Source organism: Leuciscus leuciscus, assembly GCF_965113295.1.
Source record: "Leuciscus leuciscus genome assembly, chromosome: 7".
Taxonomy (NCBI): domain Eukaryota; kingdom Metazoa; phylum Chordata; class Actinopteri; order Cypriniformes; family Leuciscidae; genus Leuciscus; species Leuciscus leuciscus.
Window position 1 is genome coordinate 15,840,160 of NC_138731.1, and position 26,561 is coordinate 15,866,720.

At 38.5% G+C, this 26,561-nt stretch overlaps 1 protein-coding gene across 13 annotated transcripts in view; it reads right to left on the reverse strand.

The window, feature by feature from the left end:
* mycbp2 (MYC binding protein 2) overlaps positions 1-26,561 on the reverse strand; it is a 112,556-nt gene that overhangs the window by 26,762 nt on the left and 59,233 nt on the right. For 5 of the 13 annotated variants that reach the window (XM_082175283.1, XM_082175280.1, XM_082175281.1 and 2 more), the window contains 21 exons: positions 26,016-26,237; positions 25,718-25,909; positions 24,118-24,324; positions 21,546-21,683; positions 21,284-21,462; positions 21,054-21,196; positions 16,222-16,322; positions 15,847-16,065; positions 15,001-15,223; positions 14,515-14,633; positions 13,048-13,135; positions 12,381-12,430; positions 12,125-12,297; positions 11,886-12,030; positions 11,607-11,813; positions 11,058-11,113; positions 10,852-10,967; positions 10,395-10,492; positions 7,254-7,370; positions 5,377-5,517; positions 1,350-1,571 (listed from right to left, as the gene is read on the reverse strand). In XM_082175283.1, coding sequence (XP_082031409.1) covers positions 1,350-1,571; positions 5,377-5,517; positions 7,254-7,370; positions 10,395-10,492; positions 10,852-10,967; positions 11,058-11,113; positions 11,607-11,813; positions 11,886-12,030; positions 12,125-12,297; positions 12,381-12,430; positions 13,048-13,135; positions 14,515-14,633; positions 15,001-15,223; positions 15,847-16,065; positions 16,222-16,322; positions 21,054-21,196; positions 21,284-21,462; positions 21,546-21,683; positions 24,118-24,324; positions 25,718-25,909; positions 26,016-26,237 — 3,156 coding nt within the window. The remainder of the gene's footprint in view (positions 1-1,349; positions 1,572-5,376; positions 5,518-7,253; positions 7,371-10,394; positions 10,493-10,851; positions 10,968-11,057; positions 11,114-11,606; positions 11,814-11,885; positions 12,031-12,124; positions 12,298-12,380; positions 12,431-13,047; positions 13,136-14,514; positions 14,634-15,000; positions 15,224-15,846; positions 16,066-16,221; positions 16,323-21,053; positions 21,197-21,283; positions 21,463-21,545; positions 21,684-24,117; positions 24,325-25,717; positions 25,910-26,015; positions 26,238-26,561) is intronic. The other 8 variants (XM_082175279.1, XM_082175286.1, XM_082175278.1 and 5 more) reach the window with 5 other exon arrangements.

Genomic DNA, 26,561 nt, shown 5'->3' on the forward strand with positions numbered 1-26,561 from the left:
TCAGTAAATTAAGATAGTTGATATAGGCTACCGTTATCAGCTTTTGTTGAGGTAGATTCATCTCGTCGTCTCACTGTTAATGCAGAGACAGATGCCAAAAGCTCGGTCAGTTTCTGCTCTCACTTTCACGGAATAAGTGCGCGCGTTTACATGCACGTTCTCAACCAGATTATGTTTAATCTCCACCAGATTATGGTTATGTTGCCCACAATGCAGGTGGTCTTGTAAAAACATGAACCCCGTTTTCCTTTATCGGAGTCAAGTCATAAGCTTAAGCATAAACCAATTTTTTGCACCGATTTCTCCAGGCATGTAAACACATTAACCTGCATTAAAAGTGCACATATGTGAACTAGAAATAAATGATGTGATGTTATTTCCATCAAGAGGTGCATTCCTTTTTGGTCAAGATCTTGTACTGACAATGCAAGGGTCGAGCACTTTGTAAAAGTCTCCTCCAGCACATCCCAAAGACTTTCAATGAATTTAAGATCTGGACTCAAATTATGGCCATGATGCGTCTTCCTTACATGGTTGTTTAAAGGAGCCGTATGTAAGATTGTGGCCAAAACTGGTACTGCAATCACTTTCAAATTACTGTAGAGCGGTGTATCCCCATTGGTCATGCAATATAATATAATATAATATAATATAATATAATATAATATAATATAATATAATATAATATACCAGGGTCTTCAAAATGGAATATAGTGTCATAACTACTAATAATACATTTTATTATTTCTGTTTTGTTTAAACTTTGACTCATTTAACTCCTCAGTTGTGTGACTGTGTTGAATTTCTTTGAACTGCAATTCAGTAAATTCTTCTTCCCATCATTACAATTCAAATTCCAGTTCTACATCCCGTGAGTCACAGTAAATTCAATTCAAATTCACATTCCCGAATCGAAAGAGAACCCATTCTTAATTCTGAATTTTGCTCAACCCTGGTGTTAACAGAGTGGAAATTATGAGATGACTTCAGTTTTTGTTGTAATTCACATGCTTCCTGTAATCATTGTTAATAGGTCATTTATTAATTATCGCATCACACAGATTTTCCTGCAGAGCATGCCAGATTACACTGTACTGTTACTGTGCAAAAGCTGAAGCCATGCTTGGTGGTTCTTGAAAGGGGCTTTAATAATGTGAACAGAACAATAACACACCCACACACCAGAGCCATAGCATGTATGGCCTCTATCAAAAGAAGTTACACAAAGGGATCTATAATTGTCTAAAGAAAAATGAAGAATTTGTGTTACAGAAACTGCAGAACTAGCAAGAAATCTGGCTAATTAGTCATTTATTGTCAGCCACAGTAACACAGTTGGGAGTCCATACCTCGCCTACCGCCTTGACTTTGTTCCCCAGAACTAACATTCCAATGGGGATACCTCTAAGGTTTGGGCAGCTTCTGATGTTGTGACCCGAAGGTCCGGTCTTCACTACCTTATAAAGACCCGGTCCACCACCCTGGCCTGCGCCCATGTCTCGTACGGTGGCGTCATGAGAAGGGTGGCCACTGGTCTCCTTTCCATAATCATCCAAATTTGACCTGCCCTCCTGCAAAACCAAAGGACACCAGTTAATTTAAGTTTGAAAGTATGTTATACATCGTAAAATGATGTCCTCAAAATATTTCGTTCCATCAAATAAGGATGTCCGATATGATGAAAAAGAAAAACCTTTCAAAGATCTAGTTTAACAGTCCATAGAAATGTCTTTGCAGTAAAACTGGCCCACATTTTTTTTTAAACAGTTAATAAAATTTTCAACATCTTTTGTTGTTGTTGTTAAAGAGTGAACCTTTATAACTTTAAGACTATGATTGCGGGACAGTTACACAACCTTGACATTTTTTTTCCACAATAATATCTCAATATCAAAAAGAATTTTAATTCAAAAATTGAAAATAATCTTTATAAAAGCAGCGTATTCATGCCACTGTTAATGCATTTTTGAATATCATTTATTCAAAAATACATTTACAACTAAATTCATGCAGACAATAGTCAATTAATCCGAAAGGGGGAAAAAGGGACATCACTGACTTTAAACATAATTTGCTACCAGGATGAAGTACCTGCTTACATCAGCAATACATAGACCAGTCAATTGTGCTTCTACATACAAAAATAAGACAGTCTTTACAAATATCATGTTATCCTAATTGTAACTAATTTTAGCTTGTGGGGTGACATTTACATTTATTAATTTAGCAGGATGGATATTATTATAACACATAACAGTGTGTTCTGATGCCAAGTACTAATGATGAATATTATAGATATTCTGTTCATAAACTGACTAAATTAATTTAGCATTTGTGTGAGAAAAAACAAAACAAACACATGCATTCACATATTCTGCTTTTATTAAAGGAATAGTTTGCACAAAAGTTAAAATTCAAATTGTTATTTTTACCATGGACCACGAAAGGAGAATTTCGCATAAATTCTTCCATATATGGTTTGGCGTCATTAACATCAACAGCAACTTATTTGTATGAATGATTTTTGGGGCTTGAAAGATGTGGTCAATGTATGGACTAGAATTCACCTTCTGTTTTCCATGGAAAACAACGTACAAGTTTGGAAGGACATTAAGCTGAGTAAATAATGACAACATTTACATTTTTGAGTAAACTATTCCTTTAAATCCTCATGCAACTGACTATCTTTGTTTCAACTGTGAACAACTACATGAAAACGCAAAAAGCTTTACCCAAGGTTAACATAAATGTAATGTAATGATCATTAGGTACTGGAAACTTTGTGCATACAAGGAAAAGATGATAAAACATATTTTGTGTCGCTCACTATTTACACAATTAAACATGCAACTATGATGATGCTCCAATACTACATGTACAAATCACAATCTGAAACATCTCAAAATCAAGAGAAACACTGGTGAAAAGCAAAGCAGCAGCCAAGCTACAACACACCTCATCTTCTGACAACTCACCTGGGGAAAACAAGATAAGGTCGTCCAAGACAAAAAGTCGATATCCCTGACTCCTTGGCTAGCGCTAAAGATATTCTGAGCAACAGATTATAAGCAAGTCAAAACACGGTTGGGGATTAGCTTCAATCAGAAACGCAGATGGTATGGTTTGTCTTTTTTTGGAAGAGATGGATTTGTTATCGTGACAGTTTGTTTGGGTGTATTTAATGCCTTTCGAATTTTCCTCACGATACAGTAAGAGAAGAATTTGAAGGTTGAGAAGAAAGTCTAGCAAATGAAACAATCCTAAACCTAGAATTCTGGGATCTACTGAAGATTATGACTGAGAATTTTGCAACAAAATTCAAAATCGCATCGAAATACGGCAAATGAAAAATAAATCACATAAGAAATATGAAGATTCATAATCTTCCAAAAAAGATTGGTGGTGTGTCATGCTGTTCACACTAGGAGCCTTGATGATATTTTCACATCCAGAGGTAATTATGCTCTCACAATCACGGCCCAAATTTCAGGCTTTTAGTTCGGAAAACGGCTTGTTTCATGGCAGAACCTCATCAAAAGTTGCGGGACCCAGACGGCTAAAAATTTTAACAGATCAGCCACTTTCAAACCAATTGTTGAAAAGGTTTCAGGGCCATTGGGCAAATTTTTAAGCAAATGAATCTTCATCTGTATACATCATCTTTTTTTACAAATTGGCTATATGAAGAGGTTAAAGCGTTCATTGAGCTCATACTTATATACTGTCATGGCCAGGAAACAGCAAAGCTTTGTTCATTGATATTCAGTATCACACAAGAGCTATTTTTCACACCACATATGATGAACAACAACACAGTAGGGCTGCACAATTAATTGAATAGATTATGATAATGGCTGACGCAAAAAACGAATCATGAAGTGTCGATTACAGCATTCGCTTGAGCATTGGGGAATCTATAGGCCTGTTAGAAATCATAATCAGTTTTAATGAGCACATTTTTAAGCAGTGTTTTGTTTCATTTCTATTATGAAATAGAAAGCTGTAGAAACATCACCTGACTCTCAAAAAAAAAAAGCAGTAGAGGCAAAGCCAAAAGCATCGTGACATGTTGAGCTGCTCACTTACAATATAGATCAGGGGTGAGCAACTTCATTCCGCTGTTCTGTTGAGTTTAGCCCAACCCTTGTGTCGCTTCACCGCCATTCATAAATCCTATCCCATGGCTTCATGGGATAGTAAAGTGTCCAGCGAATGCGCACTTCAGAATCTCGCCGGAAGTAATAGGTCACTATGCATTCTACTATGCATTCGGACATACTACTCTGTTGGCGTACTCTTTTTAACATATTATATGGTATTTGATTTCGGACAAGAAATGTATGTCAAGAAAGCTACAAGTAGGCGAGTTTTTTTTTTTCCTTCCTTTCTTTTTTCAGGGTTGGAGCTAAACTCTGCAGGACAGTGGGCCTTCAGGACCAAAGTTGCCCATCCCTGATATACATGGTGTGAAACCTAACATACACCAGAACCAGTTTTGACACCAAAACTAGAACACTCCTGTTAACACGACTTTTGCAAAGGTATTTGCCCTGATTTGCAGTCTGGAAGAGTCGACCATAGTTGCCGAAAGTCAGGGCCATTCTGCAGATTTTGGACATTCGTAGGTGACAGATTTAGGAGAAAATCGCATTGTTAATGTTAGCTTCACACTACAATTCCATACAGTTGGAGGATGTCAAACATGTTTGATATTTTGAACCAATTTCAAAACACATTGTTTTCATTTTTGCGAGTTTGTGTTCGAAACGTTTAGATGCAGTTTTCGTCTGTGTGTAATGTATAGTGTTTTAAAATTTGTTCAATTTGAAAAATCCTTTAATAATAATAATAATAATAATAGATGTGGTGAGAATTGCATTATTTACAAGGAATGTAATATTTTAAAATGAACACTGTTAATTGGAATAAATAACTGCCATTAAAATACCAAGGAATAAAATAGACAAAATATGAACTTTTTCATAATGGTGCAGCCCTACAAAACAGAGTGCATGAGTTAGTGTCTTTCAACCAGGAGTTAATAAGACAAGGGACTGGCAACATGCACAACCCCCCCTTAAAAATGTCCATCCTGGTCTCTGAGTGATCGTGCCCAAACTCAACTACAGAGTAGCACTAACACATGCAAGGGCACATTTTGTTGGCCTTTGTCAGTAATTAACACAGCATGCTTGTAGGCATTTGGGACTGGGTCATTAGATGCCCGTGATTCACTGTAGAAAGAGCCAAACTGAAGTATATCAAATGATCATCCTAAAATGTGACTGAAGTTAAGCTGACAGTTACAAGTCCCGTTCCCAAATGAGCAGTGTAGGGGCTCCGGCTAATCTACGAAGGGGGAGGCCTTTTACTTACGTCGACAGGGACCAGGAGGCTTCTGCCCAGATGCTGGTTAAAAGAGAGGCACCAGGCTTCAGTGTACCCATTCATGTTGGGAACATACTTCTTTACTGTCTCATCATTCAGTCTGAGCCAGACACCATCATCATTGTGGATCTATGGGAAACAAGCAACAGAGCGGAGCCATGCCCTCCTGTAACTGCTAACACGCCCCTCGCATGAGCCTCTGAGGCTGCAGAACCAATTGCGTAAATGCGCGACACCAACCAGTTGGATTTACAGTGGATGTCCAGTTGTGTTGAGAGAAAATGAGATGCATCATCTACAGAATTTTTATATGCATGTAGGGCCTGACAGCAAGGAACAACAGGCCCTTTCACGTGACTTATGTGGGGGCTTCAAGACACTGCTCAGCGCAAGCGTTAAGCGCCACTTTGAACATGTGAAAAGCGCTGCCATGTCATCGAAGGGTAATTCTACGGGTTTGCCAATTAGCAAGTTAGCAAGAAAGCAGGGAGTTAATACTACCACTCAAAAGTTTGGACATATGTCTGTATATATTTATTTAAGTAAATTAAATACACTTCTATATCCACTTGCTTTGCCTTTACTATCCCCTCCCACTCATACAAAAAAAAAAAAAATCTTTGTTTTTGCAAAGCAATTAATCAGAAAAACTAATTTTGAGCATTAAACAGTTATTTTGATTTGATACTATAATAATTGATAAATAATACAATACTGTTCAAATGTTTGGGGCAAGTAAGATACTGTTTTCTATAATTAATACATTTATTCAGTAAGAATGTATTAAACTGATAAAAATTCACAGTAACAACATTTATAACAATATTACAAAATATTTCTATTTCAAATAAATGTTGTTGATTTTTAACTTTACATTCAAAGAATCTTGAATTTTTTTTTTTTTTTTCACAAATATATTAAGCAGCATTTTCAACATTAATAATGATGAGAATTGTTTCTTTAACATCAAATCAGCATATTAGAATGATTTCTGAAGGATCATGTGACAATGAAGACTGGAGTAATTATACTGAAATTCAGCTTTACCATCACAGGAATTATTTACATTTGTAATTTCATATAGTAATACTATTTGACAATTTTACGGTTCGATTTTACTGAAGGAAAATCAAATAAATCCAGCCTTGGTGAGAATAGGAGACTTATTTCATAAACAAAGAAAATCTTATGGACCAAACTTTTGAACAGTAGGGTATATAAATGTACAAATAATAGATAATCAATATTAAGACACAATATAATAAAAATATTAGTAAGGTAAATAAAGTAATAAGTAAAGTAATCTATAAAATGAAATATAAATTCAGTCAAGTGTGTCCAAAATGTTGACTGGTAGTTTATTTTATTTTATATACTATATTCAGTTTGACCTGTCATGCAAATGTCATGCAATTTTTCTAATTGAAACGGCAAATGGGTGAGCAAAACATTACAAGGTTGACACTTATCTCCATAGAGATCAATGCACTGGCGGTTCATGTGAAAGGGCCTTTAGAGCAACTGACAGCATTGCGGATGTGAGGTTGGGTCTTATAGGAGTATCAGTGATTGGCATGCAGTGATGGACTGGGATAGATAGCTCTTATATGAGCTTTAACTACAGCCTCAAAGTCTCCTGCATGTAAATGAAGCAAAGGATAGGCACAAAAAAAAACCCCGCTTCTGACCAAATCATAAGTAAATTAGAAAGCTCAGAAAGATGCAGAAATTGTTTTAAAAGCCTTTTTGTTTTAAAACAGAAACAATTAATTAATCATTCATAATTGTGTTCTCTGATTAAAGGAAGAGAAAAGAGAAAAGGACTTAAATACAGAACATTTTGGCCCTATTCTAGAGTGGTTTACCTCATCAATGAATGTGATGGTGCCATTGACTTGGACTATGCCTATTTGTTCGCTCTGCAGAGAAGGGTGACTACGCACGCGCAGCCCTGCGCTGTCCTTGGCCACAAATTTGCGCACCTGAGAGAAGCAGAGGGGGAGAGACAGAGACTGTAAGACAGATGAGAAGTTGGCAGGAAGCTGCAGTTAGAGAGTAAAGGTTCACAGCACGAAGAGAACAGAACCCGCACATCCAATCAGACGAGGGAAACGTCAGTCCATCCAATGAGGTGTGAGAAATTCAGCAGAAAAAAGCATGAAAGACACTTGATTTTGCGCAGTTGTGTTGCTTGTTTCCCAGTTCAATACACCGTAAAGAAATACACGGTGAAGAAATATAGTGACACTGAACTCGCATATACATAGCACTGATACCGCACAGCTATTTACACACCAATAGTCTAGTCTCTAGCCGCCCAACGTTTAGTCCATGTGGTCCGCTCAAGTAAAATGAGCTCATAAAAGGTGTGTGTAATAATTATAAAACAATTATACTTGAATTTTAGCTTGTCAAGCCGCAGGACATCAACTTCCAGAAAGTATTTAACGTCATAAATAATATTCATAAAAAAAGCTGTAATCATATACTATCTGCTTCAGCGTAAAACATTTTCGGACACCATTTCCAAAGAATGACAGTCCTGTTGTGAACATTAACACTACCGTTCAAAAGTTTGGGGTCAGAAGGTTTTTTTTATTTTTATGGAAAGTGAGGGTGCTTTCACATGTGAACTCTGGTACAGTTCGTTGCTGATATGAGCGCAACCGTACTAAATTGCGGAAGTGAACTAGTGTTGGGCGATATGCTCCATTTTCATATCGTCCTATCGTCAGCCCGTGAGATCGGTGAGATACACAATATTATCGTGAGGGGGGCGGGGCTTACTTATTTGATTATTAACTTGCTTATTTACTTATTAATTTGCTTGTTTTATTACTTTGTTTTATATATGAGAATCATTTTCTATTTTGCTAGCAAAGGTGGAGTGTTTAGGCTATTAATAGGCTAAATCAGGTTATTTTCCGGTATAGTGAGGTAAAAAAAGATCCTAATCATTTTTGAATCTGACTGAGTATTTCAGCATGTCAGCGGGAAATTTACGGACACACATTATCCTCTCATGCCGTTACAGATGCAGCATTTTGACTGTACTTCTGCACGAGATGAGAACATGTTTTTATAATTTCTTGGGTCAAGAAAGAGTCAGAGTTTGCGATATATATGTCCTCCTACCAGTGCTCTCTCTGTCTGGATGCACTTCACATATGCACACTTCAATAAGCCCAAAGAACGCGGGTTAATGTGTTTTAAATGCCGGGAGAAATCAGAGTAAGGGGCAAAAATCTAGCTGAGTCGATCGGTTTATACTTTAACTTATGACTTGACTCCTATAATGGAAAACGGGTTAATGTGTTTACATAATCACATGCATCGTCAGTTTATTCAGCATAATCGGGTTAAGAACGTGCATGTAAACGCGCTCATTCCCTGAAAGTGAAAGCAGAAGCTTTCGGCATCTGTCGCTGCATTAACACCGCATTTTCTCAGAGACGACGATGGATATAACGGTAGCCTATAGCAACTATCTTAATTTACTGGCTTAATATTTCTCTTGTGGACCTACATTAATGACAGTGAAAAAATTTGAAATATTAGAAGAATATTTATTGTTAAACAAGTGTTTGAAGCTGCTTTTGATTTTCACAGATGGCAGAGTTGTACTGCGTTCTTGAACTAAAGACTGTTATTAGGCCTATATCATTTTAGTGATATTATTATTAATATTTTGTAATTGTATTTTTTTAGTGTTATTTATTATTATATATATGTTTTGTTAATCTGCTATGGAAACAAAATACTGATGAACAATGATGCCGTTTTCATCTTGGATCTAAATGATGCGTCTGTTAAAATAAGCACTCTTGACAATTTGTGAATGGATCACCTTGAAATTCAATTTTGATGTCTGTTTTAAAAACATTTTCTTAGAGGAGTCCTCATACGCACGTGTCGGTGATGTCGCAATTGTTAGGCTGTGTTGATGTCGTTATGAATTTAGGCAAGGCAAATTAATTGTAGTTCCTAATATTAATTTAATAACAATACTAGCTTTATAATAATAATAGTAATAATAATTTAATACATTAATGGTAAAACAAGCTAATTATCGTACTGATATCGTCAAAGCCATCTGCCATCAGCGATATCTCGGACTATCGTCAATACACGATACTATCGTCTATCGGCACAACCCTAAAGTGAACCGCTATTGATGATGTATGATTCGATAAAACTGTGTTTGTGTGTGTTCTCTCTCACTTTCCTGACAAGCGCACTACAAGCGGAGAGAATGTATATCTCATTTCTGCTCGCCTTCAGCACAAATGGACTCCTGCGTTTCTTAGAACATATTTACAGTACATTCGCAGCAGACAGAAGCAAGTGCTGTTATGTGCTGACGCTGGAAGCAAAACCAAAGGATAAAAAAAAGTGATGCGAGCAACTCTATCCATTATGGCCCTATGTCCTTCATAGCCAGCAACATGGGTACGTCGCTGAAAGTTGATGACGCAAGCGTACCGTGGTTTGGACCCAAGTAATATAATGTGAACAGAGACCAGCGGGGGAAGGGGGAGAGTAATCAAATTCTGGTTTGGACCAAGCAATTGAACCTAGTGTGAAAGCACCATAATACTTTTTCCCAGCAAGGCCACAATAAATTGATCAAAAGTGACAGTAAAGACATTTATAATGTTTCAAATAAATGTTCTATTCTATTGAACTTTCTACTCATCAGAGAAACCAAGAAAAAAAATCCTGGTTTCCACAAAAATATTAAGCAGCACAACTGTTTCTAACATTGATAATAATAAGAAATATTTCTTGAGCACCAAATCAGAATATCAGAATGATTTCTGAAGGATCATGTGACATTTTACTGTATTTTTGATCAAATAAATGCAGCTTTGGTGAGCGTAAGAGACATCTTTCAAAAACATTAAATAAATGTATTACCGACCCCAAATTTTTGAACGTGAGGTTAACCTGGACCGGATACATCTGGCCGAGTAGCACCTCTTTAACTCCTTAACTCGGAAACTCACCTTGCTAGGTTGCGGTTCAGCTTTGGGTTTGACCATCTGTGTGCCAGGAGGGATCATTCCTTTGGGTGGGTCTTTGACCTCGACCTCCAGACCAGCATCTGAGCAAATATTATTCAGTCAAAAAACTTGAGACTCATGAGCTCTATAATATCAACCCCCAGCGTTCCCTCGCAAAAACTTTTACATTACTGCGAGAAACTTTGTGTTGAGAAACGACACAAAGTGTCTTGGGGGAAACTTTAAGAACGAGAGAACGCAAAAAAAATTAAGACATAATCTGTCCCCCCATCTTGCATTTGTAAACACAATTTTTTTATATTTTATGGGGGGAAAATGCTGATAATGAAAATCTATTTGAGCACTAGCAACATACACTATCCACTTTCGACACTCCTTAAATGTTTCTACAACAAAGTGCTCTAATACAAAGCTTTAATAAAAACTAAAATCCAGTTACCGATCTCAATGCCATCGATGGTCACATGAATGGTGTAAAGTCCAACAGCACCAGGGGTCCAGTTAGCGCTGTATGTTCCGTCTGTGTTGGCCCGGATAAGCATGTTCTCACTGGGCCTGAGTAAGAAGCAGACAAACTGAACCTGAAACCTGTTCTTACATTTGAATGTTGACTGTAATATGAATATGACAGGTAGGTCTTTTAACCTCTTTGGTGTCGGCGAGGCAAAGCGAAGCTCTTCAAAGGAATAATTTTCATATGCCTGGACAAAAAAGACAGTAAGTGACAATGTAAGAAAAACATACAAAATATCAAACTATCTAATTGCAATGAGACAAATTTTGAGTCATTATGAAATTAAAATGAACCTCTCTATATTTTGTAAGTGTATTAATCTTACTGTGAACGATTCATCCGTGTATAGGTTTTAAAAAAACAAAAAACATTTTTTAATAATATATTAAAAATTTCATAACTGGATCTTTCAGTGAAAGGACAGACTACTCTTCTCACCAACTAAAGTGTTTTTTAAACTTGGATGCATGTGAACCTGTTGGAGACCTCCACTCCAAAACAAAATGAGGAACCTTTAAAATAGCATAATAGGGGGCAATTTAATTATATCACAATCTTTGCGATTTGATAATCACACCAGGCGATATCGTGATTTCGGTTTTATCTTGACTAATTGGGCAGCCCTAGTCCAAATAATTTTTGAGTCGACTATAACTATCAAGTCAATAGATGAGAGGAACCTTCATCATGGTGATGGCGATATAACGTGCTTCTTTGATGATCATGGGTTCGTATGTCGCCTCCAGTTTGGGTGCTGGGTGGCCACCAAAGGTGAGATCAGTTCCTGATGCAGAATTAGAGGAGCTGCCTGGCAAACGCTGCAGTTTCTTCATGTTCTCCTGCTGGATGGACTTTTTCTGAGAGACAGGAACAGCCTTGACTTCAACCTACAACACAGATCAGAGACGATTAGATGTGCCAGTTTCATAACACACCGTTTGATTCAGAAAGATGCTAACCTTCATGTTTGGCACATGCACAACATCTCCATATTGGTCCTTGGTCTGCACCACAACAGTAGTGGGCCAGCCACAGCGGATGTCGTCTTTGTTCAGAATGAGTGAGGTCTTCTGAGGGTCTGCGTAGGAGTCTGGCTGAAGCCACCTGGGAACGTAGAATGATAAAGATGCTTGGATGAGGACCTCAAGATATCAAAAGACCTAAGAATAAAGGGAGCTGTAAAATGTTTGATACAGACCTGGCGAGCCGCCCACCGCTGGAGTTCTGCACGCAGGTAATGAAGTCCTCTAGAAACGAGTGTTCGTTAGTCTGCAAATGCAGTGGCAGGTTCCCCTCCAGTGCCTCTAGGATGGTGGGAGAGTGAGTGAGGGCCAGTCCCTTTCCCAGGAGCCCTGAGTGGGATTTACACACCTGCTCAACACAAACACACGATCAGAGCACATTCTGATGATGTGCGGCACTCACACACAATACAACTATTTTTTATTTAGTACCTGGAGTGAGGCTTCCTCTAAAATCTCCAAATCTTCTTCTAGTTCATTCCCTGTAGGATGGTAAATAATCCATACAATCAGATAAAAAAGACAAAGGAAGTTCTTATGATTTTATCAGTGCCACCAATAAAAGTAATAGTGTTGGGGAGATGCTAACTTAGAGTAACAGCAGCTCAGATGTTTCAATCAGTGCAGCTTTTCCAGTAACAAGCTACTTTTTAAGACTTTTTAACAAGTGTCAATATGACAAAACACAAAATTGCTGTTTAAATGTCAAATTGTATTATGCCTTACAGTAAGCGGAGGTAATAAACACACACTGTAGCTTTAAAGTGTGGGTTAATTCTGATGAAGCAGTTCGTTCACATAAATTAACTAATCACATAAATTAACTAATTTAAAAAAAGTTCTAAATATTTAGTTAAATTACAATTCTTATTATCAATGTCGAAAACAATTGTGGAAACCACTTTTTTCAGGATTCTTTGATGAATAGAAAGTTCAAAATTTGGAATGGTAGTGTATGTTTTAAATAGGTATTTAAAATGATATTGCCCTTTAAGCATCACCCACTGTAATTAGAGACTTCAGATTGCGCTTTAACTGCACGGCACATTCCAGTTTTTATGCATCTCCTCCAACACCGGCAAGCAGCGGTCATTCTTACCTATTGGTAGGGCAAGATCCTTTTTCATGAGTGCAGCTGCACACATGCTCCCTAAATAGGCCAATTCCTTCTCCAGCTGAATAATTCCCTGAAACCACAGCAACATGACAAATATCTCAAATACATGTGAGATATGAATCACTAATCCTTTCTCTGGTCCAAAGCAATACATAACTGAGACACTAGAAGTGGTAGACGCAAAATTATTTTTATTCAGGATGTCCAAGCTGAAATGGTTCTCACCCACAGTTTAATAAACATGCTTCTAGGGCTGGGTATTGACACAAATTTCATGATTCGATTTGATTTCCATTCATAAGCTTGCGATTCGATTCAATGCTGATTCCGATTAATTTGGATATATATCAGGTACAGTACTAATACTGAACTAATACTGTAAACTATAGAGGGAACCATGTCAGTTGCACACATTACTATAATATTAATGTTTTAAATGAACAACTGATGTGTATACAAACATTTAATTTGCACATAAAGCAGTTTTTATAATAATAATAATAATAATAATAATAATCATAATAATGTTATAATAATAACTTTTAATGACAATGTTTCTACTCCAATACGTTTTTTGAAATATAAACAATTAAATAGTGGCTGTCATAAAAACAGATTTATTCAAACATGCAATAAATATTAAAGAACAAAATATAATGAATATGTAATGTAAATGCTCTTTTTTAGTGTTAATTTCATTCAGTGGCGTTCCTGAGGTAAATGTAATGTTATGTGTCATATTGTTTACCAAGCTTATTTACTGACTTCTTTCTGCCTTTGAAACTGTGACATGATACATTTCAGTAAGTTGTATCTTTCAGCATACCTGCTGATGTTCATTCCTGTTTATTTTGTGCTAGTATTGTATTGTTTTAATAAGAAATAAAGATGAAGAGTTGATCGGTTTATGTGCACTCAGAACTGTTGCTTCGCTTGAACTGAGGCACGACAGCGATCAGTCACGCCATATGAGATAGCGCTAAAACTATGCATTGCTTGAATTTCAAATTAAAATGCATAAAATATGAAAACTTAGACTTTGTTCCATATCAAAAGTAACAGAGCACTAAGCATATTGCGATTTTTGCAATGGGAGACATGCTGCAAATAATGTTTAGTCAAGTTTTGTTCACGCATCAAGAGAAAACAGCACAGACTAAAATACAGATTCATGGGATTTAAGTATTGATATTGGTTAATCATAATAAGAACCGATTGAAATCAAGAAATCAACGTTCAACCCAGCCCTATATGCTTGTTTGAACAACAGAGCTGTTCATGTTTAATATTGTTTATATTATAAATATTGCTATAAATGTTGGCATGCAAATTATTGTGTGCACGGACAATTGTTTTACAAGTGAGATAAAATGGGCTCCTCGAACATTTCATGCATTGTGCTCAGGTTTAAGACACATCCATATTGTTTGGCAAGGAGAAATTTCATACCTCATCAACACCAGGATTAAACTCATAACCGACAGCGACACATTTGAATCCGTAGAAACAGGCTTTCTCATCTTTCACGTAATCTGATGCAGTTTCCAAGGAGAAGTGGGCTTCATTACCTTACATTAGGGAATGGAAATGAGTTAATGACTGAGCCAGTGTAGCATAACTCATTTTGAATAATAATAAAATGGCAGCTTCCCATATAATCACAGTCCTCATAGAGATAATATTCTGTAAACAACCACACAATCTTCCTGTTGAGATTTGGTGTTTATAAACCCTCTGTGGGACCGCATATAAAAGATTTATCTGTTAACAGCGTAACAACTCTTACTCAAGGGCCTGGAAGTGGTGTTAACATCTCAATAAATGTCTTTTTAATTACTAAAGATCAACAACAAATACTGTCAACAGCACCTTAATCAGCATGAAGTTATAAAGTAAACATTTCTAAAGATTGGTGGACAGGGACATCACCGTTACCTGGCAGCACCAAGACAGAGGTGGGCCAGCCATTGGAGCCAGAGAACTTCTTGAGCTCGGTCCAGCTGTTGATGGTCTCGTGAGCCAGAGCTTTGGAGCCGAGCCCAGAGTAGTGCATCGATCGGCTGGGGATCAGGAGACGGAGGACATCTTCTGGCTGCGCCGTGCCACACTGAGGATCAAACTCAACGGTTATCCAGCGAACGCAGTCTGGGAAGGAAACCTGAAATCCAGAGCATGGAAATGTGATTAAGCGCTCTTATGAAGGAACACTAGTCATACAGCATCTCAATTTGTAACAAGAAAAATAGATCTTTTTTCTGAACGAAAATTTGTTGGTCCTATGCCTTCAACAGACGATATATATTTATAAAAATACATTTAGACCGTTTAAGAAAGTGATTGCTATCAGGATATGGAACTCAATCTCAGAGCACATGCAAAGATGAGTTAGTGTAAAGCAGCATTTACTGTGAACCGAGCTTCTCTGAGACACTGAAAAAAAAACTGATCATGAGCTGCTCAAGTGTAAATGAACACAATGCCACGCTTCACTCCAAAACATACAGTGCATATATTTCTTTAATTAAATGGAAGTCATTGCGATTTTACTTTTATTTTGATTAATCGTTCAGCCCTACATTAATGTCACATCCTGTAAGCAGTTTGTAAAGTGTTATGAGTGTTTCCTAGAGCATTGCTACAGTGTTTTAAGTTGTTGCAGACAGTTGCTAGATGGTTGCAAAGATGTTCAGGGTAGTTTTCAGGGTAATGCTAGGCAGTTGCTAGATAGATTTGACTTCCCTCATTTTGCTGAACATCAGGAAGTGATCACTAATGTTGTACCTTGTACTGGGTGACGCCAGCCTGCTTGTAGGGGTGATCGCTCTCTATGACAGCATAATGATTAGAGGTGGTGCAAGCTGATAGGCCCTGCTCCGGCTGGTTCCCAGTGGTGCTGTCTGTGGATTGGTTAGGATTGAAGGCAGGTGGTGCATATTTCTGGTTCAGGGCAGAAACAGCCGGAAGAAGTTCCTGAACCAAACCAAACACCTCCACTGCAGCCTAATAGAACATTGTGAAATTTAAAACGGGCGAAGGTATCATGAGAAAAGTAAACAAGAAAGCTAACAATAAACTAGAGGAGACTGGCAAGAGGAGACTGATAATTGTCACATCAAGACCCAAGGTTGCCAATTCCACGAAGAAAAATTCCCTTACCTTAGGAACAGATGCAGCCACAGGACCGATGTATGCCAAAATAAGTGGAAGCAGCATCGAAAACAGACTGCAGGAACTCAGGAGTTCAGGAATGTCTTCAACTGTAGAGACATCAGTAACATCAAGTACTTCAAAGAGACTAATAGTAAATGACTAATGATGCTTTAAGGGTAAATCTCACAAAACAAACCTATATACCCACACACAGTATATAGCCTATAAAGACCTATTTATGACAATTAAGCACATTTCACCCTAATTCTCATTCCATGATTTACTTTTTTTATTTTTTTATTCCCATTATTCTTAATAATGAATCGCATGAGATTTACATTACTGTACTGAACATTACCATGATCAACAAAGACTTTTCAATTAAAATAATGTTTCATCACGGTTATGAGAACGAGATCTTTTTTGCATTAGGGCACTGATATGTCAAGTCACCTTTATTTACAGGGCTCCAGACTAACTTTTTTTACTAGGAGCACTGGAGCCCCTGACTGAAAATTTTAGGAGCGCAAGCAGAAAATTTAGGGGCACACCTTAAATCAGCTTGCAATGCAATTATTCAAATTTTCCCCAAAATAACTGTAATACCGGGCAAATTATTTAATAATAAATAGACTTAACGTACAGATATTACAATGTGCAGTTTTATTTTAAGTTCACAGGCTCCAGACTAACATCTGAGGGCAGCAGCACCGAGTTCTACAAAAACATATCTGGTAGCACTGGGGCTGACAATAAAGCACTAAGCTTAATTTAGGGTGTAGATGAAGTTAACTTTAATTATTATCATTCATAATGTCTTAATATTAATTAAAAAGCAAACCGAGTGAAAAAATGTTTTATATTATGGAGTGAAAATAGCCAATAAGCATCCTACTGTTTACAATGGTAATTTATTTATTTTATTATTTTTAAATAAGTGTTTAAAGGTGCTCTAAGTCATGTCACGCGTTTTTTAGGCCAAAACATTTTTTGTCACATACAGCAAACATCTCCTCACTATCCGCTAGCTGCCTGTCCCCTGAACACACTGTAAAAAAATGCGGTCTCTGTAGACACCACAGGCTCCACAAACGGCAACAAAAACAAACTGGGCTCACCCGCACCACGAAACACAACAAACAGTGCTCCAGCCAATCACCGACAAGAAGTATTTGAGGGGTGTGGTTTGGGGGTTAGTGCGCGTGGACATGAAGGGGGTGTGGAGGAGAGAGAAGCATGAAGAGGGAAGTTTGAATTATGGCCGACACACGACTAAAGAGACGATGTTCCGATGAAGAGGGACAAGGATAAGGAACGCGCAAAGTCCCGAATTTACATCGGAAAAACCCTCGAAATGTGGCGAGAACTCCGCCGGCAGAAGGGCTTCCAATCCGACATTCAGTTGCTCTGTTTTTGCAGAACAGGTAAATCCATTTTTCTTTCTAAATTGACGTTCATGTTCGCCAAACCAACACAAGGATGTAATTAGCTAGAACTATGCAGTCAGCGTTAACTTTGGTGAATACAACATATATGTTTCAGCTAGCGATCAATCTCTATTGTAAATGGTCAAGCAAATTCACAGTAGGGCGACAATTTGTGTGAATGATTGTTTTCACCCACTGTTTGTTATGGATTTGAATGTTCATTTATAGGCTATTGACAACTTTGACTAAATTTGTTTACGCCGCCGCCGTTGTTTATGCTCACTGGGAAACGCGAAGCTATCGTTATCTTACTATTATTGCGTCCTTGTATGGGAGCTAACGTTATAGTTATAACCTCAGGTGGCGAAACGATTTTAAGACAATGTTTCTCTTTTTCTGCATTCTGTTCTGCAATATATAAAAGCATTTATCTAACTTGGTGACATTACACATTGAATGAAGTATCAGTAAAACTTAACTTTGTTTTTAGTGACTACTTTGACTTTCCTTTATGCCGGAAGGGAGGGGAGGAGGGAGGAGATGGGATGAGGAGGAGGGAGGGTCTAGCTTAAATAAGACAATTTTTGAAGGATGAACAAAAAATGTGTTGGTCATCACATAAAAAATAACATTTATATATAGGGGTGTGACGATAACCGCATCACCGCAATATCGCGTTAATGAGATGCCTACCGCGGTGTGAGGTCATCACCGCACCTTTTTTTTTTTTTTTTTGAAAGTTACAGGAGTGCATATGGTGTGTGATATGAACTATAAACACATTCATTTTTGCTTATAATTTACTGTATTCTGCGAGTCCCATGTTCAAGTGCTTCTGGAGAAAAAAAAAACGCTTCCTGCGCAAGGGAGGGACAGTCCGTTAAACATATGGGGGATTTATTTTTTTGTGTGTTTCTGATTATTATTAATTAACTGCTAGGTTTCAGTACTTGTGATGTTTACAGATAATGTTCAATTAAATACAAACAAACACAGGCATAAAAGACAAGCATAACGTAAACAGTTGTTAGATTTTAATTGCAAGTAGCGATCTCTCTTATGTGGTATAGGCAATAACAGTTGACGGCGCTAGCCGAATGATTTAAAAAATAGCCACGAATCTAGTGTCTAAGCCAAATACTGTGTCGCCTTTGAGGCAGGTGACAATTAAGGGGAAGCCGGTGAATTTGGACAAGGCAATATGCCGTATTTGTCGCACAAAAGTATCCGTCTCGCGAGGAAATACTACTAACTTAAGACCACATCTTAGAAAAATTAACCATCCCGTGGCGTTTGCTGGACTTAAGTGCAGCACACCTACCTTAGGTCGGCGACACACTGGCTGCGTGGCGTGTCCGTTTTTATTTCGGCTCCCATGTTAACAGGTTAGAGCTTGCACACTGCCTGCGTGAGACGCGCGTCTCAGTTGCGGCAGAAAAAAAGCGTGCATGCTAGAAATAGAACCGACGCCTATTTTTCACGCAAGCCTGTTGGAAGCGTTTCCTGGCTAAATAGAATAGGAAAAAAAAAATGTGTATGTCATTTTGACATGAATACATATTAATAAATTACATTTTGATGTTTGAAAGTTTAGGTTTTGACATAAATGCAGATATAAATGTAATAAAAAAAAATATTATCGATTTTCCAATATTGCACCTGTCAATACAGAACGAAATATTCTGTAGCCTATTTTGCCGTCAATACTGCCGACGCTGTCTTTGCTGTTATATATTTATGTTTAACATTAAGTATGTATAGGCCTTCCACAACTCTCTCCCCATATGTCGAATATATCACCAATGAGGCTTATATGTCACCTAGCAGCAGCAGCGCTGTTTCTGGTGTGCAAAGACATAAAAAAAGCCACGCAGCTGACACGCAACAGAAACGCCACACTCACCACGCAGCCAGTGTGTCGCCGGCCTTAATTAATAGTTAATTATTCATATTTACAATTTAATATAAATGTTAATTTGTTTATTTGTTAATAAAGAATACTGCTTTATGTTATTCATTTCCATTGTCATTTACAAGCTACATGCGTTCTGGATCGCGTCTGCAGTGTGTGACGCGGCCGCGGGTGATTTTTATTTATTTATTTATTTTTTTGGGGGGTGGGTGGGGGGTCGGTTAACCGCCAAACCGCGAGATTTGTTGCTTCTTTACCGCGGTAAGAAAAAATCCCATACCGTCACAGCCCTATTTATATATGATAGTTTTGAAGTGCTGGAAAAAGATGAGTAGTACTTGTAAGCGTTTGACTATTTCTGACACATTATGGTTACAGTTACTACATTAAATCCATGGTGAATGTTGCTGATTCAACAGAAGTGTTTCTCCTGGTTTCCACGTCAGCGCTGTTTGATATGATATCTATGGTTTAGAACAGAGAACTCTGCACCGAATCGGAATGTTTCTCACTGGATCTCGCAGCTATGATGATATTATTTCTGAGGCGAATTCAATGGATTTCTTCACTGGATCTCCAGAGTCTGGATCTCCTAGTAACAGTGTCCCGTGATCGAGATCGGCCCGCGACTGGCAAGTTCGGAGCGCTGCGCTGTCTATTATTGGTCTGAACTAATAAACAGTCCGTGAAGCATAAAGGAGTAGCGCATTTTCGTTCCGCTTTCATTTTGTTTGGATTCGCTGCTCGGCAACGTTGTGGTCGCGCCAGCGCGACCTAAATATTTGGTCGCACCGGCAGGAAAAATGGTCGCAAAATGCGACCAATTGGTCGCAGTCTGGAGCCCTGATTTATATAGCGCTTTTTATAATACAGATTGTTTCAAAGCAGCTTTACAGAGATAACAGGAAAATAATGCAACAAAGTTTGTTTCTAGAAGAAAATAGCGTCACAGTCCAGCTTAAGTAAGTTCAGTGATGGTTCATTTTTGTTGTAAAAAAGTTATACATTTAGTTCATTTATATATATATATATATATATATATATATATATATATATATATATATATATATATAGCCGCTCTGCAGAAAACCATGATGTCATCGTCCAGCTCAGTTCAGTTCTCATATAATGGTGTCAATGCAGGCAGATCAATAATATTGCTGAATATTAAATTAAATGTCCCCAACTAAGCAAGCCAAAAGCCAAAGGAGAAAAAGGCGACAGTGGCAAGGAACCAAAACTCCATCGGATGAAATAATGGAGGATAAAACCTTGGTAGAAGGCAGGCTCAGTGGGGGGGCCAGTTCTCCTCTGGCCAACGAACAAACAGTGTATGCTATGTGTATTATAATGCAAAATGTTCATGTTATGCAATATATAATTTGCTATTTCTATCATACTAAAATGGTCTCAACAAATAGTGTGAGGTTGGGCTGGGACTATGTTTTTGTGCAACAGACAGGAAAGTATTTCGGGAAACCTAAGAAAATGATCCTCACCGTCCACCGCAAAGGCCCTGTGGAGGAGGTCTTTGGCCGCCCGCACCACCACGCTGACTACAGAAAGAGCACGGCTGCAGTTCTTGTCCTCTTCATTGGCTTTGCTTAAGAGTTGTGATTGCAGGTCGCCATCATATTCACTCCTGCAGCAAACAATCACCGTCAACAAGATGTTGCATCCTTAAGAAATAAGGATTTTGTTCGCAGATAAAAGAATATATAGTACGGACCTATAATAGAGAATCTGAGGGATCTGGCCTCTGGTCTGGTTGGTGCCATTGCTGCTCAGGCTGCAGGTGCTGAAGGTGAACGCGACTCCATCAGAGCATTGTACGGTTGTTATGCCTCCATCCCCATTGGCTGTGCGACTGCCATAGTTACGCAGGCGGACAGCGTATTTCACACCCTCCTGCAAGAGCAACAGGGTGGAAGTGAGTTTGTGCCGAAGTGAAGTTTATTCTTTGCATGATTCATGTGTAAAATTCGCAGCACCTTCAGAGGAACAGCTTTGTCCAGACGGATCTCAGCGATGTCACTGGGGGAGTCGTCAGTGCTGTAAGTGCCTTTGACCAGTTCTAGAGACGTCCATCTGTGGGAGTGGGCGGAATCTCCAGGGTGCTCCGTCTGAGCCTGATAAAACAGGACAGATGGACAGAACAGGAACACAGAGGAAAACAACAGGGTAAGACATTGGGATAACTCATTCACACGCTTGAACTTCAAGGAATGAGAAGATTCTTCAAAAAATCCACCTTTTATGTGCCACGTAAAAAATAACAGCATACAAGAATGGAACATGAGGATGACATTTAATAATGAAATCATTTTTGTGTGAACTTCCTTTAAAGGAATACTTCACCCAAAAATGAAAATGACCCCATAACTGACTCACCTTCAAGCCATCCTAGGTGTATATGACTTTCTTCTTACAGCCAAACACAATTGGAATTATATTAAATAATATCCTTGCTCTTCCCAGCTTTGTAATTGGGGCAGTTGAAATTAATCGTTTCTACAATGCATCAGGGATGTGGACGATGCCGCAAAAGACCATAATTGATTATAGCCTACTGACATTTCTCTGACGTCCTTCGTCGCATTCATGCTTGTCTCGCTTAGTGTAAAATGGCAAAGTTAGGTGAAACACAAAAGCGAGTAATAAAAAAAGTGCACCCACTCTTTTAACATTTAAAGCATGTGAGTGTGCGCATGAGAGTGTGTGAGCATTATTGTAACTTAAGTATTTTTAGTATCTACTAGTGTTTATTAGTTCTAAATGCTCCTGTCGTCTGCTGTGTTCAGACTTAATTATTGTTTGCTGTTTACTACATTCAGGAAGTGTACTTTCTTGGAGCAGATGAGATAAAAAGGGAGTTCAGATAACTGACTGCTTGTATTCATTGACAAAAATGTAGCCGTGTAGTAATATTGAAAATTGTGATATCGAATGGAATTATTGACATGATAATCGTAATCTAACTGAATCGTGAAACCAGTGACTTGTAATGGAACTGAAAAGTGCCCGAGTTTTTGAAGCTCCAAAAAGCGCATCCATCCATCATAAGTATTCCATACGACTCCAGTGGGTTATAAAATAAAACTTTATAAACTATAATCACTGGCTTACCAGCAACAACCTTCATGAAAGAGTCAATTTCCAGCGGAAGGGTGACCTCTGACCCAACCTATGACGTAAAGCCCAATTTATACTTCTGCGTCGAACTCACACCGTAGCTACGTCGTAGGCTGTGTGTAGCACGCGTACCCTTCGGCGTACCCTGAAGTGCACCTCTCCAAAAATTTAACAACGCACCAATTCTACGCGAACCGCGCTGTGATTGGTCTGCTAGAACCCCTGCCTCGGGTTTCACATGCTCCCTCTGCATGTGTAATTGCACAGCAATGCGGACAACAACACAGAAGTATAAACGAAAACCGACGCTGTCCGATGCAGAAGTATAAATCAGCCTTAAGACGTAGGCGTAAGCTTAGGTAAGAATAGACGCCTCTTGCAAAAACCACACAACTCTCTTGTGAACACACGTACGGGCGCTGGATGGTTGTGCTTTCTGGAGCTTCAAAAAGTTGGTCACTATTCAATGCCATTACAAAGCTAGGAAGAGCCAGAGTATTATTTATAACTCCTGATTGTGTTCAGCTGAAAGAAGACGGTTTGAGATTGTGTAAATTATGGGAAATTTGTCATTTTTGGGTGAACTATAACCTTAAATGGATAAAAAGATAGCTTTTGTGAGAGCCACGAAGTGATGAATAGAGGGGTATATGTGACTGCGCCCACTGAGTGGCAAAAAGACTGAGCGGCAGCATTGGTTTTCAGAGTGAATGACGCGAAACGCATCTAAAACGGGAATGAGCTTTGCGATTGACTGTTTTAAAGATTTGACAAGAAATCAGAGGTATATTTTTACAGACTTCCGAAAGCTACAGAACAGAGAGGCAAATCGATCGCAGCAATTCATAGAAACAACTGGACCCAGGCAGCGAAAGGTGGATTTGCACTTATTTTGTGTCAATATGCTGAATTTTGGGGTAAAATCATACCATATATATTGTATTGTTATATACTGTATTGACAACATCAATTAAATATTTACCATCGTATATTCTGCATAATTGGATGCTTTTAAATAAACACTGACAAAAAAGTAAAACTATACAAGTTTTAGAGCTGGACAATATGACGATATATATAACATTGATATAATTGATCACCCGGATTTAGACCTACCCATGTTGTATTTTATATAAAGCGTTCACAGGCAAATTTGCTTTATGTTTTTCCCCAGCGTAGAAATCAGTCACATATAAATGTCAGGAAACATGATTCCTGGCTGCATGTCAATATCCATGATCACTGGATCTTTGGTAAGTTATAAGGAACACTATATCGAGTCCAACCTTTAGTTTAACCTGATAATCACTCGTTTTACTCGCCTATTCACAGTTTCCCCTATTAAATCCAATCACGCTGCAGCTCTTCTGCCACTCAGTCCGGCTGAGAAAGTGACATCAATGCATCACCTCTATATAGAAAAGAACTTACGTCATCAGCGAGCACCTCCAGCTCATACTCATGGATGCCTCCTCCCCCGTACACACAGAAACCCACCAGCACCACCCCTGGCTTGTCCACAGTGAAGCAGATGGCGTCGGGGGAGCCGTTCCCCGTGTTCCAGCTGCGTCCCTGGCTGGTCTTAGTGAAGCGGTTGGGGGTGGCCTTCACCGAGTGCAAGGAGTTCAGCCCGTCCACCTGAACAACAACAGTCCACACGTTTCAAAAGGGTAGATAAGAATTTACATTTAGTTTAGAAGTATTCTTACATTTTATATTTGTTTTGGAGTCACAATACATTAAATGGATAGTTCATCTGTAAATAAAAACGTGACATTTTTGGGTCAACTATCCTTTGAAGAACTCTCACATGCTTTTCCAGCAGGTGGCAGTAGGCCAGATTAGACTAACTGAGAGGATGTTTTTGTTATTGAACAGGAGCCTCCATGACAACCAACACCTAAAACCCTGCTCTTCCTGTGCTATTACAAACAACAGAGACTGGATGGCATTGTTGTTCCTCTATTAGCCAGCATACGATTTATATTCCACCTTTGGTAACGAACAGTGTTAAAGAGCAGCAAAGCAGCTGTAACAGTCTCCATAATGCACTCTAACCGAGCATGACATGCCAGTTACCATGGCAACGAGCCAATGGCCTTTTCCAAAGCCGTCGGAGAGAGACGGACTGCAGTAGACTGTTGTGGTCCTGTGGAGGACACACCTGTTCTCATGACTCAGCTTCCTACTACAACAATCCCGCATGAGCAGGCCAAATGGAATCTGTGCCCTTTTCATTTGTACGATAATTATGGGAAATAAATCTACAGCATTCATTTCTTTTAAACATGGTAAAATGTTAAAACAGTTCAGCGTGTTAGACAGTTGGTGTAGCACACTCTTATTGATCAGATTACAAAATATGTAATAAAAAAAGTACAGGTACTTCAGTAAATTAAATTGAAAATGATTAGCCCATGATTATAACATGCCATTGTATTCATTTTATATGAACATTCTATATTTTCAGTTTTAAAAATTATTAGAAATAATATATATTTTATATTTAAAAAATGTGTCACACACAACCAAACATAATACAACGTGAAGTAAAATGCTTTTTTTCCGACTCTCCACACATAAATAAAAACATAAGAATAAAACAGAAATACAAATAAAAACAGTCAGAATAGAAACTATTATATAGATTAACAAATTAGAAATGTCCTGGTTTAGGGCCCAAACGCCTGGGAGAAGCATAATATATATATATATATATATATATATATATATATATATATATATAATATAAACTATTTGAAACAAAGGACATGGTACAGGGATGAATAACAGACTTGTGAGCTTTCTGTGGAGCTGTACGGATACGGACACAGATACAGATACAGATACATGAACATGAAGATAGAATTTTTCCTCCACCATCTAAATGCTATTTATGGCATTGGCGAGGCTGTGGCTGTAATGCAATTAGAGCAGCAGGCGAATGCTCTGCGGACAAAGAGACGAGGAAAAGAGTGTGTATGTGAGGAAGAGAGGAATGAGAGAGAAGTAAGAGATCTGTCCTTCTAACCTCAGAGCCGAGAGCAGAGGCGGTGAGCTCACTGACAATACTGGCAAGCAGGCCACAGGTGTTGGACACCAGATGAGGAGAAAAGAGTTCAACCTCCTTCCTCAGACTCTTCCTCACAGGAAGCACCACAATGACCAGCATCTTCTCCAGAACCTCCCGGAAAGACGTCATGCCCATGAGATTCTCTTCCGTCTGATCAAAACACGACAAAAAGAGAATTTTGTAACTGCTGAAGCAGGTGAACATTAAAACAATGTTTTAATCGGTTATGCATGTTTGACCAGATGATGGTACTCACGTGGCTGAGTTTCTCCATGTGTGCCACCAGCAGGGGGAAGCGGTGAGCGAGGGCAGAGTCGTTCTCAGTGCTGACCTGCTTGACGAGGGAGCGCAGCAACACCTCCCCGTCGTACGCGATGGGCAAGATGGAAGTCAGCTTGACCGACGTGTTACACAGCGCTGACATCACCGCAGCCAGCAGACGGCTGCTCGACGTGCGGAAGTTCGCCTCTTGAATGTCCTGGAGGTCGACATGAAGGTTAATGTTATTAGTAGAGACTTGCTGCAATTAAACAAACTAGATGTCCTATACCAATCAAGTAACAACTGTATTCCTCAGAAATGAAAAAAATTAAATATGTGGAGGCTGCTTTTTTATTTATTTAATCGTTCTGATTTAGAGTGTCACTGGAGGTCTTTTAGAGCTCAAATTCATCAGGCCTAAATCTGTCAAGCGGCACATTTGCAGAAAGTGCAAGGAAATGAAAGTGGTTCAGATGAAAAAGCCTCGCAGTTAAAGAGGTGATTCTCTCAAAAACTTATCTAGGTCACAATTCACCCCAAA